The sequence below is a fragment of the Eucalyptus grandis genome, chromosome 9 (genome assembly GCF_016545825.1).
Source record: "Eucalyptus grandis isolate ANBG69807.140 chromosome 9, ASM1654582v1, whole genome shotgun sequence".
Lineage (NCBI taxonomy): Eukaryota > Viridiplantae > Streptophyta > Magnoliopsida > Myrtales > Myrtaceae > Eucalyptus > Eucalyptus grandis.
Window position 1 is genome coordinate 5,917,472 of NC_052620.1, and position 27,163 is coordinate 5,944,634.

A 27,163-nucleotide genomic window follows, 5' to 3' on the forward strand; every position below is an offset into this window, starting at 1 on the left:
AGAAATTAAATACTCCTAATCTCACGCTTGCTCGTTGGGGGTAAAATCAACTTTAAGTAAATCACATTTATAGTGAAAAGTTGTTAAAAAAATCCAAAGCAATTTCGATCACCGTCACTAGACCCTGGTATGATGAAATCGGGTTCGTGAACTTTCATTTCTATCATTTAATGGAATGATTTTTTTTTCTTGTTATTTGCAAATGATGTTCGTTAGGAATTAAAGAAATTGGTCAAAAAGTGGTTATAACGCATCTTCTACGGGGAAAAATATCATGAAAAGTGAGATTATTGCTGGTCGTAAACTGCACCGTGAAATTTACCTATTGAGGTTGTTAATGGGATTAATGCTTAGAATAAAATAACTAATTGCATATTCATCAAATGAAGGGAAAAAGTGCAAAATCAGTGAGAAAGAACAATAGGCTTTTCAAGCAAGACATACTGAGTGGAAACATAAGCTCTTCATTGGTTTTGTACTTTCTTAAATTGATTTTAGGATTCGCTATTTTGGGAGCTTTATCCGTTCTTTTATAATTAAAGATCTAGGACGCTGGACCTTGATCTATCCTACAATTTCTCAACGATGACAATAGATAATTTTACTTATTAATATTCTGATTTTTTCGTACTTGTGTTCAGGTGATAATAATTGATGACAAGACTAAATCGATTCAAGAAGTGCATTATCCTCCAAGTAGCAGGTGAATCTCAAATTTCCTCCGATATATTTTACCTACCTTTCCATCATCTCTGTTTCGTTAATTTACCGTTTAATGTTTTAGATCGATTAATTTCTTGTAATCAATTACTATATGTTTTATTTGGCACAAAATGATACCAATGACTGTATACCATTGACAGCTCATCTTTTAAGAAGATCATCAATAATAGAGTTTGACAATGCAATACTACTTTTGTTAGAGAATTGGATAATTTATCATATGTTGTTGAAAATATATCTCAAATTTGAGAGCCATGAAATCGATCCAACTAGGTTTCCTAGATTAAGTAAAATCCTACAAGAAGTTTCCTATTCTAGATCTAGTTCTTTTCCTATTCTACATTTTCGATTTTTTAATTATATTTCCCTTCTTTTTTTTTTTTTGGCCTTCTTCTTCTTTTTGCCAATGACCGGCCATTGGCCACAAATGATGGCCATCCACTGACCATGGCATGGTGAGCTAGCGTCTCCTAGGCAGTGGTGAGCCTCGACGAGGACTCCCCTCACCAAATCTAGCAAAACCGCCCTAGCCTGGGCGAGGGCAAGCCCTAGCAAGGGCTCCCCTCGCCAAATCTAATAGGTCGCCCTAGCCTGGGTGAGGCTCGGCCACGCTAGATCTAAGGAGGGGAGCTCTCCCCAAATCTAGCGAGGGCCTTACCGTTGCCTTGTTGGGCCTCACTTGTGGCAAGTGATAAAGACTCTCGTCCAGGTGAGACTAGCTTGCCCTACCATGGTTGGTCTAGTCAATCATTGGAATAGGAAGAAGAAAGGTTAAAAAAAAAAAAAAAAAAAAAGAAGAAAAATTAAAGAAAAATTCAGGAAAAATAATTATAAAAAAACATTATAAAAAATATTCAATATTCATGTCAACACCAATGATGTCACATATGTCGATTAGTGTCATCCAGCATCTATATCAGTAATATCCGGTTAAAATTAGCTAGAAGGATTGAATTGACACTAAATTAAAAAGTTTATGACTAAATTATCATCATGTCAAAAGTTTTAGGATTAAATTGACAATAATAAAATGTTTATGTCTAAATTGACAAAACTCAATAGATTTATGATTTTTTTTTTATGCTTTTTCCGCACATTGGGGATTTATTTTCAAGCACAGCTTGTAGAACTTGCGCTAGAGAGTTGTAAAAAGGAGAGGAGATGTAGGGCAAACGACAAAAGTAAGAGCGTTGTATTTGGCCAGTTGGGTTCATCGACTGGGCATGCCAAACACTGTTTTAAAACTCGCAATTATTTTAAAAACCTTCCAGCAAACACGTGATCCAGGATATCAAATTTGGTTTATATATTTCACCGAACATCCTGCATTAGAAAGCCATGTTTTTTTTTTTTTTTTTTGACACATTAGAAAGCCATGTTCGCAAGCACGTAATCTTACATTGTTGGTCGCCCTGTCTCTATAACACAGGACGAATTCTTGGCTTCTAGCTCGATTGGCTATAAGTCCCACTAATGGTACTTTTCTTGCCCTAGTTAGCATCATTACAAGGAATCGCTTGTTCTTTATTAGTTGTTTTTAATTCTTAAATCTCCAATTCGCACAACATGAGATGAGATTCATCTCTCCGGGCTCCCACTCGCACACAAAATGTAGTCCGAATCCAACGTCATCATTAATTGACGTAATCGTGATTAGCAATTGATCTTGCATAACATCCTCCTCATTATGGCCGGAAAGCATCCCGTGAAAACTATTGTTTGTGATGCTCCAGTTTCTTCTCCAGTATAAGATCTTCTCACCTCCTTGATCCAGTCTCTCTGCTGTTAATGGGTGTGGTTTCCGGTCAAATGCTTCTATTTATGGCATTGCAATCGGGGCACGTCTTTTCTGGGCTACTTTTCTGAGGGAATGTTAGGAGGCACTTGAGAAGAATCAATTTTTTTTGTGGACTAATTTTTCTAAACAATATAATCAAATATCTACTCATAGGTCATTACCGATGATGAAAATATTTTTTTTACTAATTTTTCTGAATGATATAAGTAATTAATTTTCGAAAAATATTTTACAGATCACTATTTTTTAGCGAAACGAATACAATCTAAGATTGGACACCCACAAAATATTAACACCAATGACAATCGTAACTTCGTAACCACGACCAGCCAAGAAACCCACAGCTAGTTGTCAACTTCTTTCCTTTCTTGGAAATAATGCTTTCACATGAAAAGCCGCGGTTGTTTTTTGTGACTTGTCTGCTTGGAACATCCACTTGCCTGATAATTAATATAAACTTGAAGTGGTAATTAAGGTCGGTTCAACCAATAGGGAAAGGATAAGCGCAATTTCACCGTCAAGTTTAGTTTATCGCCAATCATGTCAGTCATGGTTCAAGGATATCCTTCTTTTTATTAGCCAAAGGCCACTATGCCTGTCGCGACCCAAATTTTTTCGCGGTGAACCACCTAGGGTTTGGCTAATAGATTGTTAAGCCTAGACTTAACTCGGGCTCTCCCAAGCCCATACCAATTCGCGACTTTAGGTTCAAGTTTTTTAACATGCAATTGATTTTTAACTAGGAGTCGCCACTAATCTATTTTTTAGTGGGTCGATTAGAAACCCAAGTAAAGTAACGGGAGATTCACTTTACTCCTACGAACCAGAGACTATGGGTACAGGGACTTGGTTATGCTAGATTTCTCTAATGCCCTTTCGGTACCATTTCTTTTTATTTTGACAAAAAGGTTTTGCAAGCAGCTTGAATTGATTTTAAAATATCTCCCTAACATGTAAGGTGATCATACGGGTGCGCAAACCACCAATTTAACACTCAAGAAAGCAAATGAATAAAATGCAAGACTTACCTCATAGCAACGAAAGCATCTGCAATGTTAGATCAGAATTCACATCAACAACCTTAGATATGATTTCTAATTAATATGCAATTTCTTTTTTTTTTTCACTTAATTAATGAGAATCATGCTTTATGCAATGCATGCTACTAATCTAACATGAAATGATATGACATGGCAATATGACTTAAACTATATGTCATAAATAAAATATAAGCATGCAATCTATCCTAAAGAATGAATTTGATTTACTCTAAGACAATTTCTTTTGTATTTTCCATGAAATTCGAAATTAGAAAAATGCATGGATTATCTAGCTAGCTTAAGATTCTATTCAATTTGTATTAAGGATTAGGTCAGGCTAAACCCTAATTTAAACTAAGATATAATCTTAACTTAGCAATCTCTAACTTAAGATGCAATCTATCTAAAAATCAATCTAAACTTAAAATGAAATATGCAATTTTATCCTAATATGCAATGACGTACCAAAGATGCCCTAATTCTACATGACATATGCATGGTGATTTTTTTTATGTTTTTTTTATTAATTTCGAAATTAAAAAAGTGCCACATGCAACTTAAATTAAAGAAAAAACTAACATCCTAAACAAATGCATTTTTTTAATTGTTCATTTTTTCAAAAATTCGAAATAAATAAAGTTCCTATTCTAAACATGCAAGATAACCCTAAAACGATGAATATTCTAAAACGAACCTAATCTAATTCAGATTTTGTTTTTGTTTTTGATTTTTCCTTTCTTTTACGGGGGCAATCAAAATAAGACATCAAGAACAGCACGGCAACAAATCAGGCAAGATATCATCCATGTCCATTTTGGAAATAAATTGACGAATCGTATCTCGCGCATGAGATCGGATTGGCCAATTTCAAACAAAGTCACGAATCATATCTCGAGCATGAGATTGGATTGGTGACTTTTCCGTGCGATTGCGGGTCGTATTTGGAGCATGAAATCGGACCGTCAGTCATATGCACATTGCGAAACTCAAGTTGTGAATATCATGGCATATCGAGAATTTCCATCATGTGCACCAATGAATATATCAAATAAGGAAACAAAATTTTCAGAAATTAAAATAGCCAAAATTTTTACCTATTCCAAATATTTGCTTCCAAATTTGGTCTTCGAACGGCGGCCAGCTTGTGATGACCAACTATGCTTCAGAGCAAGCCGGCAAGGCATCTCAGCTTGGGATGCTCGAGCTGGTAATTCATGGTGTGGTGCTCGGTTGACAGCAAAATCAAAACAAATGCGCGGCAAGGAGCAACGCAATATATAGCATTAAATAATTAGACCCCAGACCCTCGAATCTCCTTACCGCCGGCGTTTCGGCTTGACTTGGTGGACGTCGGGCTTGCTGAATGCACACAGTAACTATAGAAATCCCTCGGCTTTTTGATCGAATTCTGGTCACTCTGGTGACAATATTCTTTGAATATTCAACTTTGACTTTCATAGCTCCACAGTCAAATTTTTGACTTGCCTACCCTTACGTTCCGTGGATATCAAATAGAATAGCTGCAACAAAACTCGAGCGAATCGTTCAAAGAAAAGAAAAGAAAATATAACTTATTATAACCCACGTCGGGAAAGATAGCTCTGTGGCAAAACCGGTTTGGTCATGCAAGAACGCCGGGACAGAGATCGATGAAATAGCAACCCGTCTCGATGCCGGGTCAAAGGACAGTGTCGCTCATCCGCACAACGACGGGGAGCAGCTCTACTCGGCGTCGGGCTTACGTCGGGGAACATAGTCGCGGGACTGGATCAAGACAGCAGCACCTCGTCAGATCATGGAAAAGATCGGCACCACGGGCACCGGAGGTAGCCACGAGCAGAGGCGGTGATGAAGGGCAACAGCTTGCGTTGGGTTAGGTCCGCCGGGAAATCTGTGAAAGAATCAGGAAATCTGTGAAAGAATCGGGAAATCGAGAGGGCTTGAAACGCCGGGAACTATCTCGAGCCGCTCACTAGAAGCTGCGACTGAAAGCTGCTGGACGTTAAGGATATCAAGCACGTATTGGGCAGCGGATAATGGACAGCAGTAGATTCGGATAGCGCACAAGGGATTTTTCTCTCAATTCTCTTGTGGCCGTGTATCAATATGTGTAGCCTCCCCTGAAAGTTTTCTTCCTGGTTAGTGGGTAGTCAAGAGAAAATAAATAAAAAGAAAACCCAAATTGGAAGCATGAATCTGAAGCGATTCATGGGATCATGGCGGTGGCTCGTGATTGGATCGAACAGTGCAGGGCCTTCTCGGTCCGAAGCAGATCAGCAAGGCAGGGACGGCATCAACGAGGCAACAGCTGGAGAACAGATCGACGTGTGGTCTCACGGCAGCAGCGTTGTTGTTTTAGCAGGACCGGCAACGGGTCAAGAGAAGCAGCGGCCGCGTCGTCTTAGCGGAAGTGCGGCAGGCCGTCGAGACTCGCTGTGGTGTTGCTGGAATCAATGCGGTAGAAGCAGGATGCGCCGGATGAGACACCAGAAAGCTGCGGAGTGGGCAAGGACCGGTATTGTGGATGTTGTTCTTGGAGAAGTGACTTCCGAGATCTGAGAATTGCCGAGAGATAATGTCTCCGATTCACATATTTTAATCTCTACAAATCTCCACTCGCTAATGGTGTCTCAAAGCTTCACTTCCTCTTTTTCTTTTGGTTTCTTCTTCTCCGTGCTTCCGCCGACTTCGGGCCGTGAAAGACCTCCAGAAAAACCTTTTCTACTCTCTCTTCTCAATGTGTATCTCTCTCAATGGCCCTGTATTCTATTGTGCGTGGCCTCCTCTTTGCTTGTCCGTAGATGGTCCTCTTATAGGACTAACCTAGGTTTTCGAGGAAAGAGAATAAATCTGCATATTATATTTTAGAACAATGACATTTGTAGCCAAAAATTTTCCGATTCCTTTCCATCCACGTTCCTCGATCCTTTTACCCACATCTTCGTAAAATCAGCCGAATTCTTTCTTCTTTTATTTGCTTTATGTATCAACGTGTGTCCATGAAACAAATTTCTTCAAGACAAACCAAATATACTGCCATAGATACGCATGAAGAGAATATATCAGCCGAATTCTTTCTTCTTTTATTTGCTTTACGATTTGCTTCGGAATATCCAACATATAGTGCTCCAGAAAAACCAGCGAACCAAGACTATGAAGAGTTTCGTCGCACGATTAGAACCAAATGACCTTGTGAGATTTATGAAATCATAGAAGGTATTATGCAGATTCCAAAAAATAGCAATGTATCAAATACTCTCCCTAGCTATTAAATGATTTCTAGCAAATTTAGGAGACTCGACAATCAAATTTCTAATACGGTTGGCTTATTTCTACCGAGTGAATGGCCCATTTTTAAAGTTCATTTACTCTTTTAACTCAATCCATTAGTCGACGTAAGGTTTTGGCTCTGGGTACAAATGCATTCGTGCCTCAAACAGTAAAGAATGAGTTACTCATACTTGGATGAGGATCCTCTACCCATAAAGTGCTTTCATCGGTGTCTCAATTACTTCTCGCAAGTTGATGCACGTAAACAAGGTATTACTTCTCGCACCAACGATTGAGGTATTACTGAGACACCCGTAGAATCACCTTGTAGGGTAGAGGATCTATGTCGAGTCGCTAGATCTACTTTCATCCTTTTCTGCAAGATCAACTTCATTTTAATTATATGCCACTTTTCCCTGATAGTATCATTTAATCAGGAAATTGGGAAGTATAACAGTTGTCGAAAACTATATCGTCCACCAGCAGCCTAAAAGCTATATCGTCCTCCAGCAGCCTAAAAACTTCTTAAAATAAACAGCTTCGGGTCCTGTTCAATTTCTTGACTCCCTCGGCATGGCGATTACGTATCAATTTCCCCGTAGCAATACTTGTACATTTGACAAAGTCCAAACCAATTAAGGCACGGTATTCATCACATTGCAAACCGGACAGTTTTTTTTTTCTGGATTAAACGGGGAATCTTTCAGATGTTTGTCAGGAGAATGCTTAACTCTTTAATCTAGAGGCAAAACAATGACCAAGACCAGGCGGGACCTGTCCTAAAAGAAATAATTAACATAGACTTGAGTATTTGGTCAAATGCTTTTATTTATTGCATTGCAATCGGGGCACGTCTTTTCTGGGCTACTTTTCTAAGGGAATGTTAGGAGGTACTTGAGAAGAATCATTTTTTTGGACTAATTTTTGTGACATCCCGATTTTTCAATTCTATTTTAAATAAATTGAGAAGGGTATTTCGTTGGCACACATATTGTTTTTTTCCTTGAGTCAGCCACTCATGTGAAAACTAGTCTATCATGTGAAGCTGTTAAGAAATTATAATGCATCAGACTCGAGAATTTGACCAGGAAGTGATCTTTCGACCAAGCTAATCTGCAAGGGTCATTACGGCACAATTAAAAATCGATTAGAGATCAGAGATAGGTCGACTCGACAGATGCATGTGATTAGGTGTGGGTGATTCCACCAGATCGCACAATTCTTGTCGATCGGCACTGGACCGACTTTTCAATCGATTGGGTACCATGTGTTCGTATTTGAAACCTTGAGATTACCCCGACAATCGAAAATCGCCAATGTTCAAAGATGTACATTGTGGCTTGAGATGATCAACCATAAGTCAAATGCATGAAAATTTCTAAAGGCTATCCGGTAGGTTGGGTCGCGCTAATATCGTGTTAGAGTGAAATCAACTGTGAAATTGAGATCGAATTCAGAAATTGAAAGTCTGGGTGTGTCACAATTCAATTTAGGAATATTGACTCATCTTTGGAAGATTTTTTATGCAAGCCGAGTTGTTCGGCAAAATAATCAAGGTATAGTTAATTTGGTTCGGAAAATTGGTAAGCCCGCTTTTGGTTGTGCTTTTGAGATCTAAGATGGTTCTATGGATAAGTGATTATGTGAATTGAAGTGTGGTGATATTGGATTAATTTTATGGACTTTAATTGGACTCAATTGGAAGAGAATTGAATGGAATTGGAGAAATTAGTGTACAAGATTTCATGCCCCCGTGGAAAATGAAATTTGCACCCATTAGAAGAGGTTGTGGAGAATTGAGTTAGTGGAACATGACATCACTTGGTGATGTCATAGTGTGGGGCAAGAGTGGCTAGGATGTTGACAAGTGGAGGGTGAAGATTTGCTCTTGGAAAGGTGACCCATCACCATCATCTTCAAGATTGGGGAGAGAGAGAGAGGGAGGGAGGAGCTGCTCGTGCGAACTAGGCCATCCAACACGCTCGACCGGCTGCCTGCTTCGTCGCCGGAGTTCATCGTTGCCACCGTCGTTCGTGCGCGTCACCTGCACACTGCGCCCGCTCCCCATTGTCCCGCTCGCCGCTCCGCCGTCACGCCACATCCAGCCTTCGTCCGCGCGTCCCAGCCGCCGTCCTTTGTCGTCTCGAGCTGCCCGCCGTCGCTAAGCCGGTCGGAAAGCCGTCGGAGCCTCCACCAGCAATCGCCCGAGCTGTTGCCGCCCATCCTCGCCGATTTTGCACTCAAACTGCCGCTGTGCAGCCCTCCGTCGGCCTCAACCAACAGCTGGAAAAAATGGGTATGACAGCGGACGTTTGGCCCGTTTTGGTTGTCTTCCCAGCCCCGAAAGCTAGGCTCGCCTTTGGAAAAATTGATCCCGGCGTCGCCCTCATCGTTTTGGTCCAAGCGGCGAGTTAATCAAATGAGTTTAACTCACTAAACCTTTATTAGAGGGTTAATGATGCTTTAAGTGTGCTTAGTTTTATGTTAAGTGTTATTAGGTGGTTAGTTTAATTTCTTTAAGTGTAGATTATATTAAGGTGCTTAATTAATTTAAAGTGTGTTTAATTTAAGGTTAAGTAAATGTTTATATTAATATAAACCTTGATGTGACATAAAGGAATTTACTTTTGATTTATTTAAATATCTCGAAATTATTAAATAATTTAATAATATATTATTATTCGAAATTATTAAAATATTATTATTTAATTATTTTCGGAATAAATTTAATTATTTATTAAATTCCGAAAATTTTGTCAAGACACTAAATTCTCATAATTTCGTGCCGTCATTTTCTTTGTGTAGTCGAGATTTTGAAATTGATGATGAGATATTATAAATTGAGTGTGGATCATGAAAAATATGGATATTACTATTCAATTAATTTTCGGAATAAATTCAATTATTTAATAAATTTCGAAAATTATTTTTGGACCTTATTTTCTCATAATTTCATGTTGATCGCTGTTGTGTATTTATAATTTGAATTTGATGAATGGATGTGGCAAATTGAATGTGATTTCGATAAATAGGAATTCTTTTTATCAAATCTCAAGTGTCAAAAATTTGAGGGAAGAACGGCCGTGATTGACCACCTATTAAAGGTTGTGCCCAGTGGGGCTGTGATTAGCCACCTGATAAAGGTTGCGCCCAATAGGGCCGTGATTCGCCACTTGATAAAGGTCGCGCCCAAATTGGGCCGTGATTTACCACCTGGCAGAGGTCATGCCCATTGGGCCGTCATCTACCACCTTTTAAAGGTTGTGCCGAGTGGGACCGTGATTTCACTAATTTTAATTTGCCGAGTGGGGCCGTGATTACCACTGAATGTTAGACTTACCTGTCAAGTCGCGAGTGAAGGTAGTGATTGAATAATTAGAATGACCGTATGATGATCTTATTGACATGTAATCGACTTAGTCGATTGATCGTTGAGACGATCCGAGCAATTGAATTATTTGGATGATGTGATTGTGCTACAATTGTTTGGTTCTTATAATTGCACATGATTGAATTATATAAATTGTACTAACCTGCAGGTAAGGACTAAGATGAGGTAAGTGTTCTTGATGTTGTGGTTAGGCCACACTGGGGCGTATTTTCTTTCTAATAGGGGTTTAGAGGGTTTAACTTGTTGAGACAAAGTCTCATCCCGGTTGTGAGATTAAAATTTTAGGTCCCTGGTGGACGGAGCAAGCAAATAACTTTGGTTGGCCTTGATGAGTTGCAGATGTGAAGTCATAAGAATTGGAGAATGTGTCCGAATTGTAGGTCGTAGAATAGTTCCTTTTAAGAGCTAATCTTTTATAGACTTTTGGCCATAGACCTCTGTATGTAATTATGTTGAATCATGGAAGTATTATGTTGTGGTTTTGCTTCCTGCTTTTCTATCCCGTATTTCATTGTCAGGGGTTTTATAATACGTTCCACTTACGCAATAATAAATGAATGGGATTGGCGACACCGCCGAGAATGTCGCATTTGTATGACCATGGTGGGATGTTGGCGCGCTTGAGGTTCGGGGCGTGACAATTTTTCTAAACAATATAATCAAATATCTACTCAAAGGTCATTACCGATGACGAAAATATTTTTTTTACTAATTTTTCTTAATGATATAAGTAATTAATTTTCGAAAAATATTTTACAGATCACTAATTTTTAGCGAAACGAATAAAATCTAAGATTGAACACCCATAAAATATTAACACTAATGACAATCGTAAGTTCCTAACCACGACCAGCCAAGAAACCCACAGCTAGTTGTCAACTTCTTTCCTTTCTTGGAAAGAATGCTTTCACACGAAAAGCCACGGTTTTTTTTTTTTTTTTTTTGTAACTTGTCTGCTTGGAACATCCACTTACCTGATAATTAATATAAACTTGAAGTGGTAATTAAGGTCGGTTCAACCAATAGGGAAAGGATAAGCGCAATTTCATCGTCAAGTTTAGTTTATCGCCAATCATGTCAGTCATGGTTCAAGGATATCCTTCTTTTTATTAGCCAAAGGCCACTACGCCTTTACGATTTGATTTGGAAAATCCAACATATTGTGCTCCAGAAAAACCAGCGAACCAAGACTATGAAGAGTTTTGTCGCACGATTAGAACAAAATGACCTTGTGAGATTTATGAAATCATCGAAGGTATTATGCAGATTTCAAAAAATAGCAATGTATCAAATACTATCCCTAGCTATTAAATGATTTCTAGCAAATTTAGGAGACTCGACAATCAAATTTCTAGCTATTACTGAGACACCCGTAGAATCACCTTGTAGGGTAGAGGATCTATGTCGAGTCGCTAGATCTACTTTCATCTTTTCTTCAAGATCAGCTTCATTTTGATTCTATGCCACTTTTCCCTGATAGTATCATTTAATCAGGAAATTGGGAAGTATAACAGTTGTCGAAAACTATATCGTCCACCAGCAGCCTAAAAGCTATATCGTCCTCCAGCAGCCTAAAAACTTCTTAAAATAAACAGCTTCGGGTCCTGCTCAATTTCTTGACTCCCTCGGCATGGCGATTACGTATCAATTTCCCCGTAGCAATACTTGTACATTTGACAAAGTCCAAACCAATTAAGGCACGGTATTCATCACATTGCAAACCGGACAGTTTTTCTTTTTTTCTGGATTAAATGGGGAATCTTTCAGATGTTTGTCAGGAGAATGCTGAACTCTTTAATCTAGAGGCAAAACAATGACCAAGACCAGGCGGGACCTGTCCTAAAAGAAATAATTAACATAGACTTGAGTATTTGGTCAAATGCTTCTATTTATGGCATTGCAATCGGGGCACGTCTTTTCTGGGCTACTTTTCTGAGGGAATGTTAGGAGGCACTTGAGAAGAATCATTTTTTTGTGGACTAATTTTTCTAAACAATATAATCAAATATCTACTCATAGGTCATTACGGATGATGAAAATATTTTTTTTACTAATTTTTCTGAATGATATAAGTAATTAATTTTCGAAAAATATTTTACAGATTACTAATTTTTAGCGAAACCAATACAATCTAAGATTGGACACCCACAAAATATGAACACCAATGACAATCGTAAGTTCCTAACCACGACCAGCCAAGAAACCCACAGCTAGTTGTCAACTTCTTTCCTTTCTTGGAAAGAATGCTTTCACACGAAAAGCCGCGGTTGTTTTTTGTGACTTGTCTGCTTGGAACATCCACTTGCCTGATAATTAGTATAAACTTGAAGTGGTAATTAAGGTCGGTTCAACCAATAGGGAAAGGATAAGCGCAATTTCACCGTCAAGTTTAGTTTATCGCCAATCATGTCAGTCATGGTTCAAGGATATCCTTCTTTTTATTAGCCAAAGGCCACTATGCCTTTACGATTTGCTTCGGAAAATCCAACATATTGTGCTCCAAAAAAACCTGCGAACCAAGACTATGAAGAGTTTCGTCGCACGATTAGAACAAAATGACCTTGTGAGATTTATGAAATCATAGAAGGTATTATGCAGATTCCAAAAAATAGCAATGTATCAAATACTATCCCTAGCTATTAAATGATTTCTAGCAAATTTAGGAGACTCGACAATCAAATTTCTAATACGGTTGGCTTATATCTACCGAGTGAATGGCCCATTTTTAAAGTTCATTTACTCTTTTAACTCAATCCATTAGTCGACGTAAGGTTTTGGCTCTGGGTACAAATGCATTCGTGCCTCAAATAGTAAATAATGAGTTACTCATACTTGGATGAGGATCCTCTATCCATAAAGTGCTTTCATCGGTGTCTCAAATACTTCTCGCAAGTTGATGCACGTAAACAAGGTAGTACTTCTCGCACCAACGATTGAGGTAGTACTGAGACACACGTAGAATCACCTTGTAGGGTAGAGGATCTATGTCCAGTCGCTAGATCTTCTTTCATCTTTTTCTTCAAGATCAGCTTCATTTTGATTCTATGCCACTTTTCCCTGATAGTATCATTTAATCAGGAAATCGGGAAGTATAACAGGTGTCGAAAACTATATCGTCCACCAGCAGCCTAAAAGCTATATTGTCCTCCAGCAGCCTAAAACTTCTTAAAATAAATAGCTTCGGGTCCTACTCAATTCCTTGATTCCCTCGGCATGGCGATTACGTATCAATTTCCTCGTAGCAATACTTGTACATTTGACAAAGTCCAAACCAATTAAGGCACGGTATTCATCCCATTGCAAACCGGACAGTTTTTTTTTTTTTCTGGATTAAACGGGGAATCTTTGAGATGTTTGTCAGGAGAATGCTTAACTCTTTAATCTAGAGGCAAAACGATGACCAAGACCAGGCGGGACCTGTCCTAAAGAAATAATTAACATAGACTTGAGTATTTGGTCAATATTAATTATCGTTGAACCGAACGAACCCCCACCCCCTTAAAATGGGGAGGAAATGAGAAAAAGCTTAGATCCCTTGAAGCCTGGTGTCTCCTGAACCATCCAAAGCAAACAAAATGATCTCCGCCAATTCTATACCCCAACTCTTCACAGTTCTGATCCTCTTCCTTATACACGTGACGAAAGCAATGTTCAGGAATATCCACAAAAATGGAAGATCAGCGCCACGACTTCCCCCCGGTCCTGCCCCGTGGCCCATCATTGGCTGTGTGCCCGAAATGCTGACCCAAAAGCCAACATTCCGGTGGATACATAGCGTCATGAAGGAGACGGACACTGACATTGCATGTATTCGGCTCGGCAATGTTCACATCATCCCCGTTACATGCCCCGAAATCGCCAGAGAATTCCTCAAGAAGCATGATGCAACATTTTCGTCAAGGCCTACTTCAATGGCGACACGAACGTATAGTGGCGGATACCTCACAACCATCCTAAGTCCTTATGGTGACCAATGGATGAAAATGAGGAGAGTTATAGTTTCGGAAATTATTTCCCCCGCAAGGCATCATTGGTTGAAGGATAAAAGAACCGAGGAAGCAGACAACTTGGTCAAGTACATTTACAATCGAAGCAAAAGCTCAAGCAGAACTGTAAATGTGAGGACCGCCGCTAGACAATATACTGGAAACGTGATCCGGAAGTTAATGTTTAGTAAAAGATACTTCGGAGAGGAAAGGGCGGACGGCGAACCAACCATTGCTGAGGAAGAACATGTTGGGGCGATATTTACTATACTGAAGTATTTATATGCATTTTGCATATCTGACTATTTACCTTGGTTGGTAGGACTTGATTTAGATGGTCATGAGAAGTTTGTTAAAGAGGCCGTCAGCACTGTAAACAACTATCATGACCCCATAATTGATGCAAGGATCGGAAAATGGAGGAGGTTCGGCAATTTGAACGAGAAATCTACCAGCAATGATCCTCATGATTTGCTCGATGTTCTGGTTACGCTCAAGGATTCAGAGGGAAAGCCACTACTTACACCTGAAGAAATCAAAGCACAAGTAACGGTAAGATGCAAACATGTATTTACTAGCTTCTTTTTTCTTTAAGCGGACTTTTTTTACTTGTGTATGCGTATGCCAAATAGATCTCCATAGTATACTTTAATACATCGTCAATATGCTGTCTTTGCATTAACAGAAACTCAATTTCACTTGAATTATATCCTCCATGCATTGTCTCTTTTGTTTTCAAATAAATTTTGAGGGTCTAAACGATACACGGGAAATTTATGGATGAATCACAAGAACATAACCAATCAAAATCTATAATTGCAGGAAATGATGTTCGCCACTGTCGACAATCCCTCAAACGCAGTTGAATGGGCCATGGCTGAGATGATAAACCAACCTGAAATCCTCAAGATAGCGAAGGAGGAATTGGACAGGGTCGTTGGTAAAGAGAGATTAGTTCAGGAATGTGACATCCCACATCTTAATTATATCAAAGCATGCATTCGAGAAGCCTTCAGGCTCCATCCAATCGCACCTTTCAACCCTCCACACATGGCCATGTCTGATGCCATTGTCGCCGGCTACTTCATCCCAAAGGGAAGTCACGTGCTACTGAGCCGTTTTGGCCTTGGGCGAAACCCTAAGGTCTGGAACAAGCCACTTGAGTTTAGGCCAGAGCGGCACTTTATTAGTGACTGCATTGAAGTTCCTCTCACAGAGCCGAACTTGCGCTTCATTTCCTTTAGCACAGGGCGTCGCGGCTGTGTGGCTCCGATGCTTGGGACTGCAATGACTGTCATGCTTCTTGCTAGGATGGTTCAAGGGTTTAATTGGATGGCACCGCCTAATGTCACAAGTATTAATCTTGATGAGTCCTTTGAGGATCTGTCTCTTGCTGATCCGCTCGTTGCTCATGCTGAGCCACGTTTGCCATTGCATCTCTATCCTTGAGTTTTACTTGCAAGAAAGTGAAAGTTAAACGTTGCTTAGCCTGTTGTGTGCTCCAGTTATTTGAGTGGAATAATAAATAATTTCGATTTATTTTTTGCTCCTTTCCCCCAAAGATCAGCCAATATGAGGTTTTTCTGTTCACCGATACCCTCAAAGTGCACTTTAGAATATCAAATGATGAAGATGATGCAGCTTTAAGCCTTACTAGCTAGTAAAGAGAGTGTGATGATGCCCAGTTTACACCACAGAAACAAAGAAGCCCCCACCTTTCGAAAACTATATCGTCCTCCACCAGCCTAAAAACTTCTTAAAATAAACAGCTTCGGGTCCTGTTCAATTTCTTGACTCCCTCGGCATGTCGATTACGTATCAATTTCCCCGTAGCAATACTTGTACAATTGACAAAGTCCAAACCAATTAAGGCACGGTATTCATCACATTGCAAACCGGACAGTTTTTTTTTTTTTCTGGATTAAAGGGGAATCTTTCCGGTGTTTGTCAGGAGAATGCTTAACTCTTTAATCTAGAGGCAAAAAAATTACCAAGACCAGCTGGGACCTATCCTAAAAGAAATAATTAACATAGACTTTAGTATTTGGTCAAATGCTTCTATTTATGGCATTGCAATCGGGGCACGTCTTTTCTGGGCTACTTTTCTGAGGGAATGTTAGGAGGCACTTGAGAAAATATTACTTTTTTTACTAATTTTCTGAGTGAAATAAGTAATTAATTTTTGATAAAAATATTTTGCAGATCACTAATTTTTAGCGAAACGAATACAATCTAAGATTGGACACCCACAAAATATTAACACCAATGACAATCGTAAATTCGTAACCACGACCAGCCAGAAACCCTTAGCTAGTTGTCAACTTCTTTCCTTTCTTGGAAAGAATGCTTTCACACGAAAAGCCGCAGTTGTTTTTTGTGACTTGTCTGCTTGGAACATCCACTTGCCTGATAATTAATATAAACTTGAAGTGGTAATTAAGGTCGGTTCAACCAATAGGGAAAGGATAAGCGCAATTTCACCGTCAAGTTTAGTTTATCGCCAATCATGTCAGTCATGGTTCAAGGATATCCTTCTTTTTATTAGGCATAGGCCACTATGCCTTCACGATTTGCTTAGGAATATCCAACATATAGTGCTCCAGAAAAACCAGCGAACCAAGACTATGAAGAGTTTCGTCGCACGATTAGAACAAAATGACCTTGTGAGATTTATGAAATCATACAAGGTATTATGCAGATTCCAAAAAATAGCAATGTATCAAATACTATCCCTAGCTATTAAATGATTTCTAGCAAATTTAGGAGACTCGACAGTCAAATTTCTAATACGGTTGGCTTATTTCTACCGAGTGAATGGCCCATTTTTAAAGTTCATTTACTCTTTTAACTCAATCCATTAGTCGACGTAAGGTTTTGGCTCTGGGTACAAATGCATCCGTGCCTCAAACAGTAAAGAATGAGTTTCTCATACTTGGATGGGGATCCTCTATCCATAAAGTGCTTTCATCGGTGTCTCAATTACTTCTCGCAAGTTGATGCACATAAACAAGGTATTACTTCTCGCACCAACGATTGAGGTATTACTCAGATGCCCGTAGAATCACCTTGTAGGGTAGAGGATCTATGTCGAGTTGCTAGATCTACTTTCATCTTTTTCTTCAAGATCAGCTTCATTTTGATTCTATGCCACTTTTCCCTGATAGTATCATTTAATCAGGAAATTGGGAAGTATAACAGTTGTCGAAAACTATATCGTCCACCAGCAGCCTAAAAGCTATATCGTCCTCCAGCAGCCTAAAAACTTCTTAAAATAAACAGCTTCGGGTCCTGTTCAATTTCTTGACTCCCTCGGCATGGCGATTACGTATCAATTTCCTCGTAGCAATACTTGTACATTTGACAAAGTCCAAACCAATTAAGGCACGGTATTCATCCCATTGCAAACCGGACAGTTTTTTTTTCTGGATTAAACGGGGAATCTTTGAGATGTTTGTCAGGAGAATGCTTAACTCTTTAATCTAGAGGCAAAACGATGACCAAGACCAGGCGGGACCTGTCCTAACAGAAATAATTAACATAGACTTGAGTATTTGGTCAATATTAATTATCGTTGAACCGAACCGAACCCCCCACCCCCCTTAAAAAGGGGAGGAAATGAGAAAAAGCTTAGATCCCTTGAAGCCTGGTGTCTCCTGAACCATCCAAAGCAAACAAAATGATCTCCGCCAATTCTATACCCCAACTCTTCACAGTTCTGATCCTCTTCCTTATACACGTGACGAAAGCAATGTTCAGGAATATCCACAAAAATGGAAGATCAGCGCCACGACTTCCCCCCGGTCCTGCCCCGTGGCCCATCATTGGCTGTGTGCCCGAAATGCTGACCCAAAAGCCAACATTCCGGTGGATACATAGCGTCATGAAGGAGACGGACACTGACATTGCATGTATTCGGCTCGGCAATGTTCACATCATCCCCGTTACATGCCCCGAAATCGCCAGAGAATTCCTCAAGAAGCATGATGCAACATTTTCGTCAAGGCCTACTTCAATGGCGACACGAACGTATAGTGGCGGATTCCTCACAACCATCCTAAGTCCTTATGGTGACCAATGGATGAAAATGAGGAGAGTTATAGTTTCGGAAATTATTTCCCCCGCAAGGCATCATTGGTTGAAGGATAAAAGAACCGAGGAAGCAGACAACTTGGTCAAGTACATTTACAATCGAAGCAAAAGCTCAAGCAGAACTGTAAATGTGAGGACCGCCGCTAGACAATATACTGGAAACGTGATCCGGAAGTTAATGTTTAGTAAAAGATACTTCGGAGAAGAAAGGGCGGACGGCGAACCAACCATTGCTGAGGAAGAACATGTTGGGGCGATATTTACTATACTGAAGTATTTATATGCATTTTGCATATCTGACTATTTACCTTGGTTGGTAGGACTTGATTTAGATGGTCATGAGAAGTTTGTAAAAGAGGCCGTCAGCACTGTAAACAACTATCATGACCCCATAATTGATGCAAGGATCGGAAAATGGAGGAGGTTCGGCAATTTGAACGAGAAATCTACCAGCAATGATCCTCATGATTTGCTCGATGTTCTGGTTACGCTCAAGGATTCAGAGGGAAAGCCACTACTTACACCTGAAGAAATCAAAGCACAAGTAACGGTAAGATGCAAACATGTATTTACTAGCTTCTTTTTCTTTAAGCGGACTTTTTTACTTGTGTATGCGTATGCCAAATAGATCTCCATAGTATACTTTAATACATCGTCAATATGCTGTCTTTGCATTAACAGAAACTCAATTTCACTTGAATTATATCCTCCATGCATTGTCTCTTTTGTTTTCAAATAAATTTTGAGGGTCTAAACGATACACGGGAAATTTATGGATGAATCACAAGAACATAACCAATCAAAATCTATAATTGCAGGAAATGATGTTCGCCACTGTCGACAATCCCTCAAACGCAGTTGAATGGGCCATGGCTGAGATGATAAACCAACCTGAAATCCTCAAGATAGCGAAGGAGGAATTGGACAGGGTCGTTGGTAAAGAGAGATTAGTTCAGGAATGTGACATCCCACATCTTAATTATATCAAAGCATGCATTCGAGAAGCCTTCAGGCTCCATCCAATCGCACCTTTCAACCCTCCACACATGGCCATGTCTGATGCCATTGTCGCCGGCTACCTCATCCCAAAGGGAAGTCACGTGCTACTGAGCCGTTTTGGCCTTGGGCGAAACCCTAAGGTCTGGAACAAGCCACTTGAGTTTAGGCCAGAGCGGCACTTTATTAGTGACTGCATTGAAGTTCCTCTCACAGAGCCGAACTTGCGCTTCATTTCCTTTAGCACAGGGCGTCGCGGCTGTGTGGCTGCGATGCTTGGGACTGCAATGACTGTCATGCTTCTTGCTAGGATGGTTCAAGGGTTTAATTGGATGGCACCGCCTAATGTCACAAGTATCAATCTTGATGAGTCCTTTGAGGATCTGTCTCTTGCTGATCCGCTCGTTGCTCATGCTGAGCCACGTTTGCCATTGCATCTCTATCCTTAAGTATTACTTGCAAGAAAGTGAAAGTTAAACGTTGCTTAGCCTGTTGTGTGCTCCAGTTATTTGAGTGGAATAATAAATAATTTCGATTTATTTTTTGCTCCTTTCCCCCGAAGATCAGCCAATATGAGGTTTTTCTGTTCACTGATACCCTCAAAGTGCACTTTAGAATATCAAATGATGAAGATGATGCAGCTTTAAGCCTTACTAGCTAGTAAAGAGAGTGTGATGATGCCCAGTTTACACCACAGAAACAAAGAAGCTCCCACCTTTCGACCTTAGCCGGCCCTCCATCGCTTAATTACAGAAGAAACCAAAGGAGGTTTCTTTTTTTTGGGCTGTGATCTATGCAATGTAGGAGAAAGAGCACTCCACCTTTCGAGGCAAGTCTCATTAACAATTTGTATAGGTTTCTAAACCTGCGCCCTCAAGTAGGATTTGAAGGATTCTACGCCATATCCTTCTCTAGGGTCCTTGATACTTAGTGGGTAATAGCACTTTCAATAAGATGTAAAGAATAGATTTATTTGGAGTCCATGTTGACATCTAAATTTTCCCAACTGTTAAGTTTAGAAAATTCGAGATTTGGGACTCTCAATCATGGCAAGTCTTGTTTCTTAACCAAAAAATCATTTTAGGGTTCTTAGTATCTCAATTTGCATAGGTGTGTTAGCTTAGCATAAGCATATGTTATTAGGCCTTTAGATTTCAAATTTTCATAAGAATTATCCAAACTTAACCTTTCTATCAAAACAAAGAATTTAACCTTTGATAAAAATAAATAGATTAAATAGTTTCCAATCTTTTTGTTAGACATTTGATTTAGGGATAATGAAATTTAGAAACCTCGTGTCCGATAGAAGAAATTTCGATCCGTGGAGCCTTTGGACAGATCAATCATTTAGAACATGACACTTGACATCACCCCGATCCGTCTATTGAGGCTTACACTTCTCAAGATCGTGCCAAGTGACGCGATGATAGAAAGCCTTGACAAAAAACTAGGGTTTTTATTCTTTTGAAAAGGAGCACAAGGCTGGCAGCTCCATGAGGACAAAAGGAAAAGGACTTTTATGGGGGGGACTCGAACGCACAAGTGAGGAGGGGAAAGAGAAAAAAATAAAATAAAATTTGGGTGCTCTGTTTCTTTTCTCCTTCGCTTCTTCATCATGTCCATTGTGACACCTCCATCTCCACCGACCGACCATCTTCATCTATAATAAAAATACCTCATTTTTAGACACGCAGAGGGGGGACTTTCACGAAGGAGAGAAACTCCAAGAAGAGATTTTTATTTTCCTTTCCAGAGAGACACTACTTTCTTCTCCATTCCTCTTACCTCGACCTCACGGTCAACCGTGCTCCTGCGTCCATCGCCACCGACCAGCCGCCTCCACCGTCGCCGTCCGATGACTTCCGGCCGGCGTCCTCGTCCTCACGATCTCCTCTCTCCCAGTGAGTTTCTTTTTGGATCAAACCCTTTTCCCCCAAGGATCTCAGGTCGGGGACATCGCGACGTGGTCGGCCATAGCTCCACTCATCTCGAGCTCGCCCTCTAGCTATCGTCTCTGTCACGCCCCGATCCTCGGACACGCGCACATCCTTCTACTTGGTCGATTTTAGAATGCGATATCCCAGGACTATGTATCGCCAACCCATTCTTTTATTTAAGCACATGCGGAAGCAGTTATAAATCCCAGACAATAAAACAATGGGATAGGAAAGTAGGCCATATTTTTCATATTGAAATTCATAACCACTCTTTCATTAACAGCACAACTTATAGTATATTGACAATACTATTTACAGCATAAAAGTCTCACACCTATCTACACTAAAGCAGGGTTCACAAAAGGGATGGGATCTCAATCCACACCTGGATTATATTCAAGATCCCTCTCTGGATCTTCTTCTTCTTCAAAAGTCTTTCTCCCCTTCAGGTTCCTCTTCCTTAGCTTCTCCTCAGGGTCCTGAAATGGTTATTCAATAACCAATGAGACCACGTCTCAGTGAGTCCTACCCCCTACGACTCGATTAGTAAACTAATACACCATACGGTTGCCTAAGCACAACACGAGTCAGAGGACTTACCTTAGCCTCAGTTCCAACCTGCAATTCAAGGTTAAACATAGATATTCAAACAATTCACGACATCCGATCAAGCACTGGCCAATCGACTAAGTCGATTACATGTCAATTAGACCCTCTCTAGGTCATTCCCACTCATACCACGCTTTCCCAGTAGTGTACTCATTCACCAAATCACATGTGTTTCTCGGGCGTCGTTTTCGCCAATGACATACCGATCACCGACACCGTGCGTTCTTTAAGGCGCCGTTTTCACCAGTGATATCCTCGATCACCGAACCACGTGTCCTTTCTAGGGCGCCGTTTTCACCAATGTGACATCGGCTATAGACAACATCGTGAGTTCTTTAAGGCGTCGTTTTCACCAGTGATATTCCCATAACCACCAAACCACGTTTGTCTATAAGTCATTTACGTGCGTTCTTTAAGGCGCCGTTTTCGCCAGTGATACTTCCAATCACCGAACCACGTATGTCCAATAACATCGTACCTGATTGGTCTCAGCCAATAACATTCTCAGTTAGCTCTCACCGTTCTCCCTGCTATATAGCCCATCAACGTACTGGCGCTATATATCCATGCTCAGCCATTACCAATCAAATATTCAATAACAAACAATTTAGGACAATTCCTAAAATTCCACAATAAATTCAATTCCACACAACGTAGAGCTCAAATAAATAAATGGGCTGCACCACAACAATCAGCACGAAATTCCGGTCACCGGCCATCCCGGTTGAATTTCCAGAAAAATAATTAATTAAATAATTAATTTCGACAAATAAATAAATAAATATTAAAAATCCAATTTAGGCCCATATTGCCTTATTGGAGCCCGAAACGGGTCGGGAAAAATCCCGAGATGCATTCAATAAATAACCAAACATTTCTACTTGCTAATAGCTAGGTCTAACCACCTAACATGCATCATTAAGTCACTAAATTAATTGTTCTAACCTAATCTAACCACCTAAGTGCATGTAATTAAATCTAACCAACCCTAAGGCATAATTAGCAAACTAATAAAGCATTAGTGAGTAAAACTCACTTGATTAAAAACGGGGATCGAATCACCGCAACGGCGACGCGACGGCGGCCGAAATCGGGCTTTCGACAACACCGGCGGACTTGGACCGGGCCTTGACCTTGGCCCAACAAATCTCAGCCCAAATGAGATTTGTTCTTGCACTGGAATGGGCTTGCTCTTGGACTTGGACCTAGCTGCGATTGGGCTTCAAAAACTGGGCTTGAAGGCTACAATTGCTGAAAATGGGCTTGAAATAAAACTGAATTGGGCCTGTCTTTGCTGGGCCCAAAAGACTGAAATTACTGGGCTTGAACAAGACAGATTCGTGGCTGTGGTTGCTGAAGCCCACGACTTCAATTGGGCTGATTCGTGAAGAGCAACGGCGAAGCTAGAGGTGGCCACGCAACTGGAGCTGATTCGTGCATGAGGAGGTGGGACGCTGGTGGCCAACAAACCCAGCAGAGAAATCACCGTGTTGACTGGGTGCGTGGAGATGGAGCTTCGGTAGATCGTGGCCTCGCTTCGGTGGGGTTTTCACTGGACGCACGAAGAACTGCTTGGGGATTTCCGTGAGTGGAGGCCTCACGGTCAACACCAGCTTCGTTGGTTGACTGAACTGAACGTAATAGTTCAGTGGGTGGAGCTGCCGCGTGGAGACAAGCTGTTTCGTTCGGTGGGGTTTGATCTTCACGGACGTGTAGTGACGGGGCGATCAGCAACTGGGTTGCTCGGTCTTCATGGACTCCACGAGATGCACGGGCTGAAGACGTTGGACTCGTGGCGGCATGAAGAAAGCTCGGTGGAGTCTTCGGTCAGCAAGGCTTCACGAAAATTGAAGCCGCGTGGAGCTCGGGTCTTTGTGGGCAGAAGGCGCAAGAAGATAGTGGAGAAACAGGCGGTCTTGACTTCGTGCGGTGAGGATCTTCAGTCAACGACGGGGCTTCTTCTGGTTTCGTTGTTGACCGAGCGTGAGCTGGCTGAAGACACGAAGCGGTGGAGAATTCGGCGGATGCTGAGCTTCTCGGGCAGTTTGGTGGACGCTCGGCAGAAGACACGGATGGAGAAGCAGCGTCAGTTTCTCTCTTCCGCTGGCTGAGGTCGTCCAATGGAGCGGTAGAGGGGAGAGAGAGATGGATAAGAGTGAGAAGTGAGGGCTCCACAAAGCCTTGATTTTCCACAACAAATATCTTTCAAGCGCTATCCTGCTCAAGATAATCCCATGGCCTCCAATGATCCACCAAGACCCTCTCCAAGACTTTCCAATTGGTCCAAAATGGCTAGGAGGGAGGGGGCTACGAATTTTAAAATCTCAGCTTCAATTGGACATTCATCCCATCCAAATTTCATTTCAATTGGCCCTCACAAAATCAATTGGTCATCCATCAATTACCTCGGCATTTTTCCTCACTCAAGTATCCTTCACGCTTCTCAATTTCACAATCGAAAACCATCTTCGACATTTTCTGTACCAACATGACCCGGCGACGACTTTTTCCCAAAAAGTGTCGGTTGTCAGAAAAATCTTCTGAGACTGAGTCGATGCTCCTAAAATTTATTGTGACATGGCCAAAACTTCAATTTCTGAAATCGGACTCGAATTGGCGGTTAATTTTCATTCGACGCGTTTTTAGCGTGACCTAGACTATCGAGTAGTTTTCAGAACTTTTTAAGTGCAAATGACCCGTGGTCGATTTTCTTCGAGCCACTATGAACCCACTCGACTCATTGGTGACTCTTGATTGTCGTGAAAATCTCGAGGATTCAATTACGGACACAGGGTACCAAAACAATAAGAAAATCAGTCTAGTGTCGGCCGACGAGAATTTTCTAATTCAGTGGTGTCACCCACGATTAGCCACACATCTCTGTCGATCCAGTCTATCTCTGATTTCAAATCGATTTTTAACTGCGCCGTAATGGTCTCTAAAGATGGACACGGTCGAGAAGCCGATTCATGATCGAGTTCTCAAGTCTAATTGCCTTAAAATTCCTAATAATTTCCCCAGATAGTCTAGTTATCTCAAGAATGATCAATTCTGAGAATAGCCCTATAGACGCGTCAATGAAATGTCCGATTTATTCAGAAGAAGACAGGGTTGAAAATTTGGGATGTCACAGTCTCCAAGCCGAGTAGGGATTTCCATGGCTGAAACTCATTCCCACGGAACCTTTTTGCTCGGGTCCAACTGAGTCGATTCATCTGATGTTGAGCATTTCCCGGTGTTTGCTCGGGTCTAGGTCTGGGTTCGAGTCCTAAGAAATGGCCAGCGTCTTCCCATAGCTCTGTGCTCACCTTGTGTTTGATGAAAATCCCGAGCCAAGTTCGCATGTGCATGTCGAATTTCTTTGTTGCCGAAACTAAATCTAAACCCGCGTCCTTATTGTTCTTTGTTATTGCTTTGTTCTGGCGCCTTCGTTGCCAAAACTAAATCTAAACCCGCGTCCTTAATGTTCTTTGTTATTGCTTTGTTTTGGCATGTTCTTGTGACTGTCGATGGTGATCACCAGTGAATCATGTTCCGGAGTTCTGTGGTGGTCATTGATAAGTTGCCTCATTCATAGTAAACTCTTGTTTAAGCTTCGTTTATTTTGAGATAGTCCTGTGGGAAGTGAAAGTTTCTGGGTTGCTGTGGTCGCTGGGAAAAGACGACGGGAGCAAGAAAGGGCTAAATAGGGAAATGGAAAAAAGAGAAATAAAATAAGTCATTCCAAAAATTGGGTGTTTACTTATAACACTGTCTTCCAATAAATATATTGTTTATTGCTATCCTAGAATAGGTTAGGATTAGTTTAGACTTTGATCAAAATGAACCCTACAAAAACATTTGCATGATCATTTCGCAACTTTTGTTGCCTTTGGGACCATAATTGGCAATCAAGAACGTGTGACCACTTAAGTAACAGCCTTTCAAGTTAGAGATACTGAAAGGATGCTAATACACATTAGTGTAATCAAGTCCTCGATCCTAGAATCTCTAACTGCATAAGAATCGAGACGACACCACCACAACTCGATTGGTTTCTAGCTGACCTCAATAACTAATGGAGACTCCTAGAAATATTTAAGCTGGTAAGAATTAAAAATGAAATTCAATATTGCGCAAGGTATGAGCTTGAGAGGGACCATGCCTAATCAACGATCATTGGCTCGAAGTAGACAATACCCTAAACTTATCTTCTTCTTTTTCTTTTTCTTTTCTCTCCGAACAGAAAATGAAGGTTGCGACAATACTAAAGGGTGTGCAAGCTTAGGTCAAATCGTAACAACCCTCTCCAAGTGATTTTAGGTCTAGACTTGTTAGTAACATGAGTTATGATACCTGTATTGGGTGGTCTTGAGTCCTTTTCACTTCAAAAACTAGCTAAAAGAATGATGCTTTTCTCACATTTTTAAACTAACCACCAGTCATTTCTATAATCTATATAGAATAACCCCAACAGTTCCCATCTCCAATAACACTTGTGCTGTAATCACTTGATGGACTTTTGAACTTGCTTCACGTCCCCACCTCACCCACATCAATCTCACCCAAACCCAACCTCTGTGTAGACTGCACAACAGCCTCCCCATCTGACACATCAAGACTTTCATTCTAAATATTTATATGTGACCTTGTCAGTTAAAGTCATATTCTCTTTGAACTCCTTATGTGTCATTTCGTCTTATCTTTGTGATTACCATGTGATAATACACATGTGATGTCGCATTTTTTTTCATACTTTCAAATGGCATGTGGAGATAGAGAGAGATTACTAGTTTCCTCAATTTTCGATCATTTTTTTCTTCTCCTTCTCTAACATCACCACTACTCTGAAACCCTTTCAGCATATACATACCTTTGGAAAGACAAGAAAGATCTAATTTTGGGTTTTTTTTTCTTTCTACTTGGATAATTTGACTATTTGTACTGATTTTTGATGCTAGAGAATTGGTGGCTCTGACTTCCCCTCTAATTACAGCGATGTAGACATTGATGACCTAAGTAAAATATCTATTGGAGTTATCTCACATTAAATGTGAAAGGGGCTAGTAGTCAATTTATAATTGTGAAAGAAAATCTCAACCTTTAAGCTAACTTTTGAGTGAGAGAAATTTAAGACTACCTAACATTGGTACTATAGCCCAAATTACTAATAAGTATGGACCGAATAATCACTTTGCCTGGATATAGGTTGTTTCTACTTCAAGCTAGGGCTTGATGTGTGAGGGAGAAATTGTTAGAGTTATCTCACATCAATTTTGGAATGGACTAATAGTCAATTCATAAGTGTGAGGGAAAGTCTCAACATTTGAGTTAGCTTTTAGAGT

General features: G+C 40.5%; 2 protein-coding genes across 2 annotated transcripts; both read left to right on the top strand.

Annotated features, from left to right (window-relative positions):
* The first annotated feature begins 13,768 nt into the window (after window positions 1–13,768).
* Window positions 13,769–15,701, top strand: LOC120288023 (tyrosine N-monooxygenase-like). Its single transcript, XM_039301269.1, has 2 exons — window positions 13,769–14,760; window positions 15,031–15,701. The coding sequence occupies exons 1-2, from the start codon at window positions 13,798–13,800 to the stop codon at window positions 15,655–15,657; spliced, it is 1,590 nt and encodes a 529-aa protein (XP_039157203.1). The 5' UTR covers window positions 13,769–13,797; the 3' UTR covers window positions 15,658–15,701.
* A 2,154-nt stretch (window positions 15,702–17,855) lies between these two features.
* Window positions 17,856–19,786, top strand: LOC120288035 (tyrosine N-monooxygenase-like). Its single transcript, XM_039301293.1, has 2 exons — window positions 17,856–18,847; window positions 19,116–19,786. The coding sequence occupies exons 1-2, from the start codon at window positions 17,885–17,887 to the stop codon at window positions 19,740–19,742; spliced, it is 1,590 nt and encodes a 529-aa protein (XP_039157227.1). The 5' UTR covers window positions 17,856–17,884; the 3' UTR covers window positions 19,743–19,786.
* The last annotated feature ends 7,377 nt before the right edge of the window (window positions 19,787–27,163 follow it).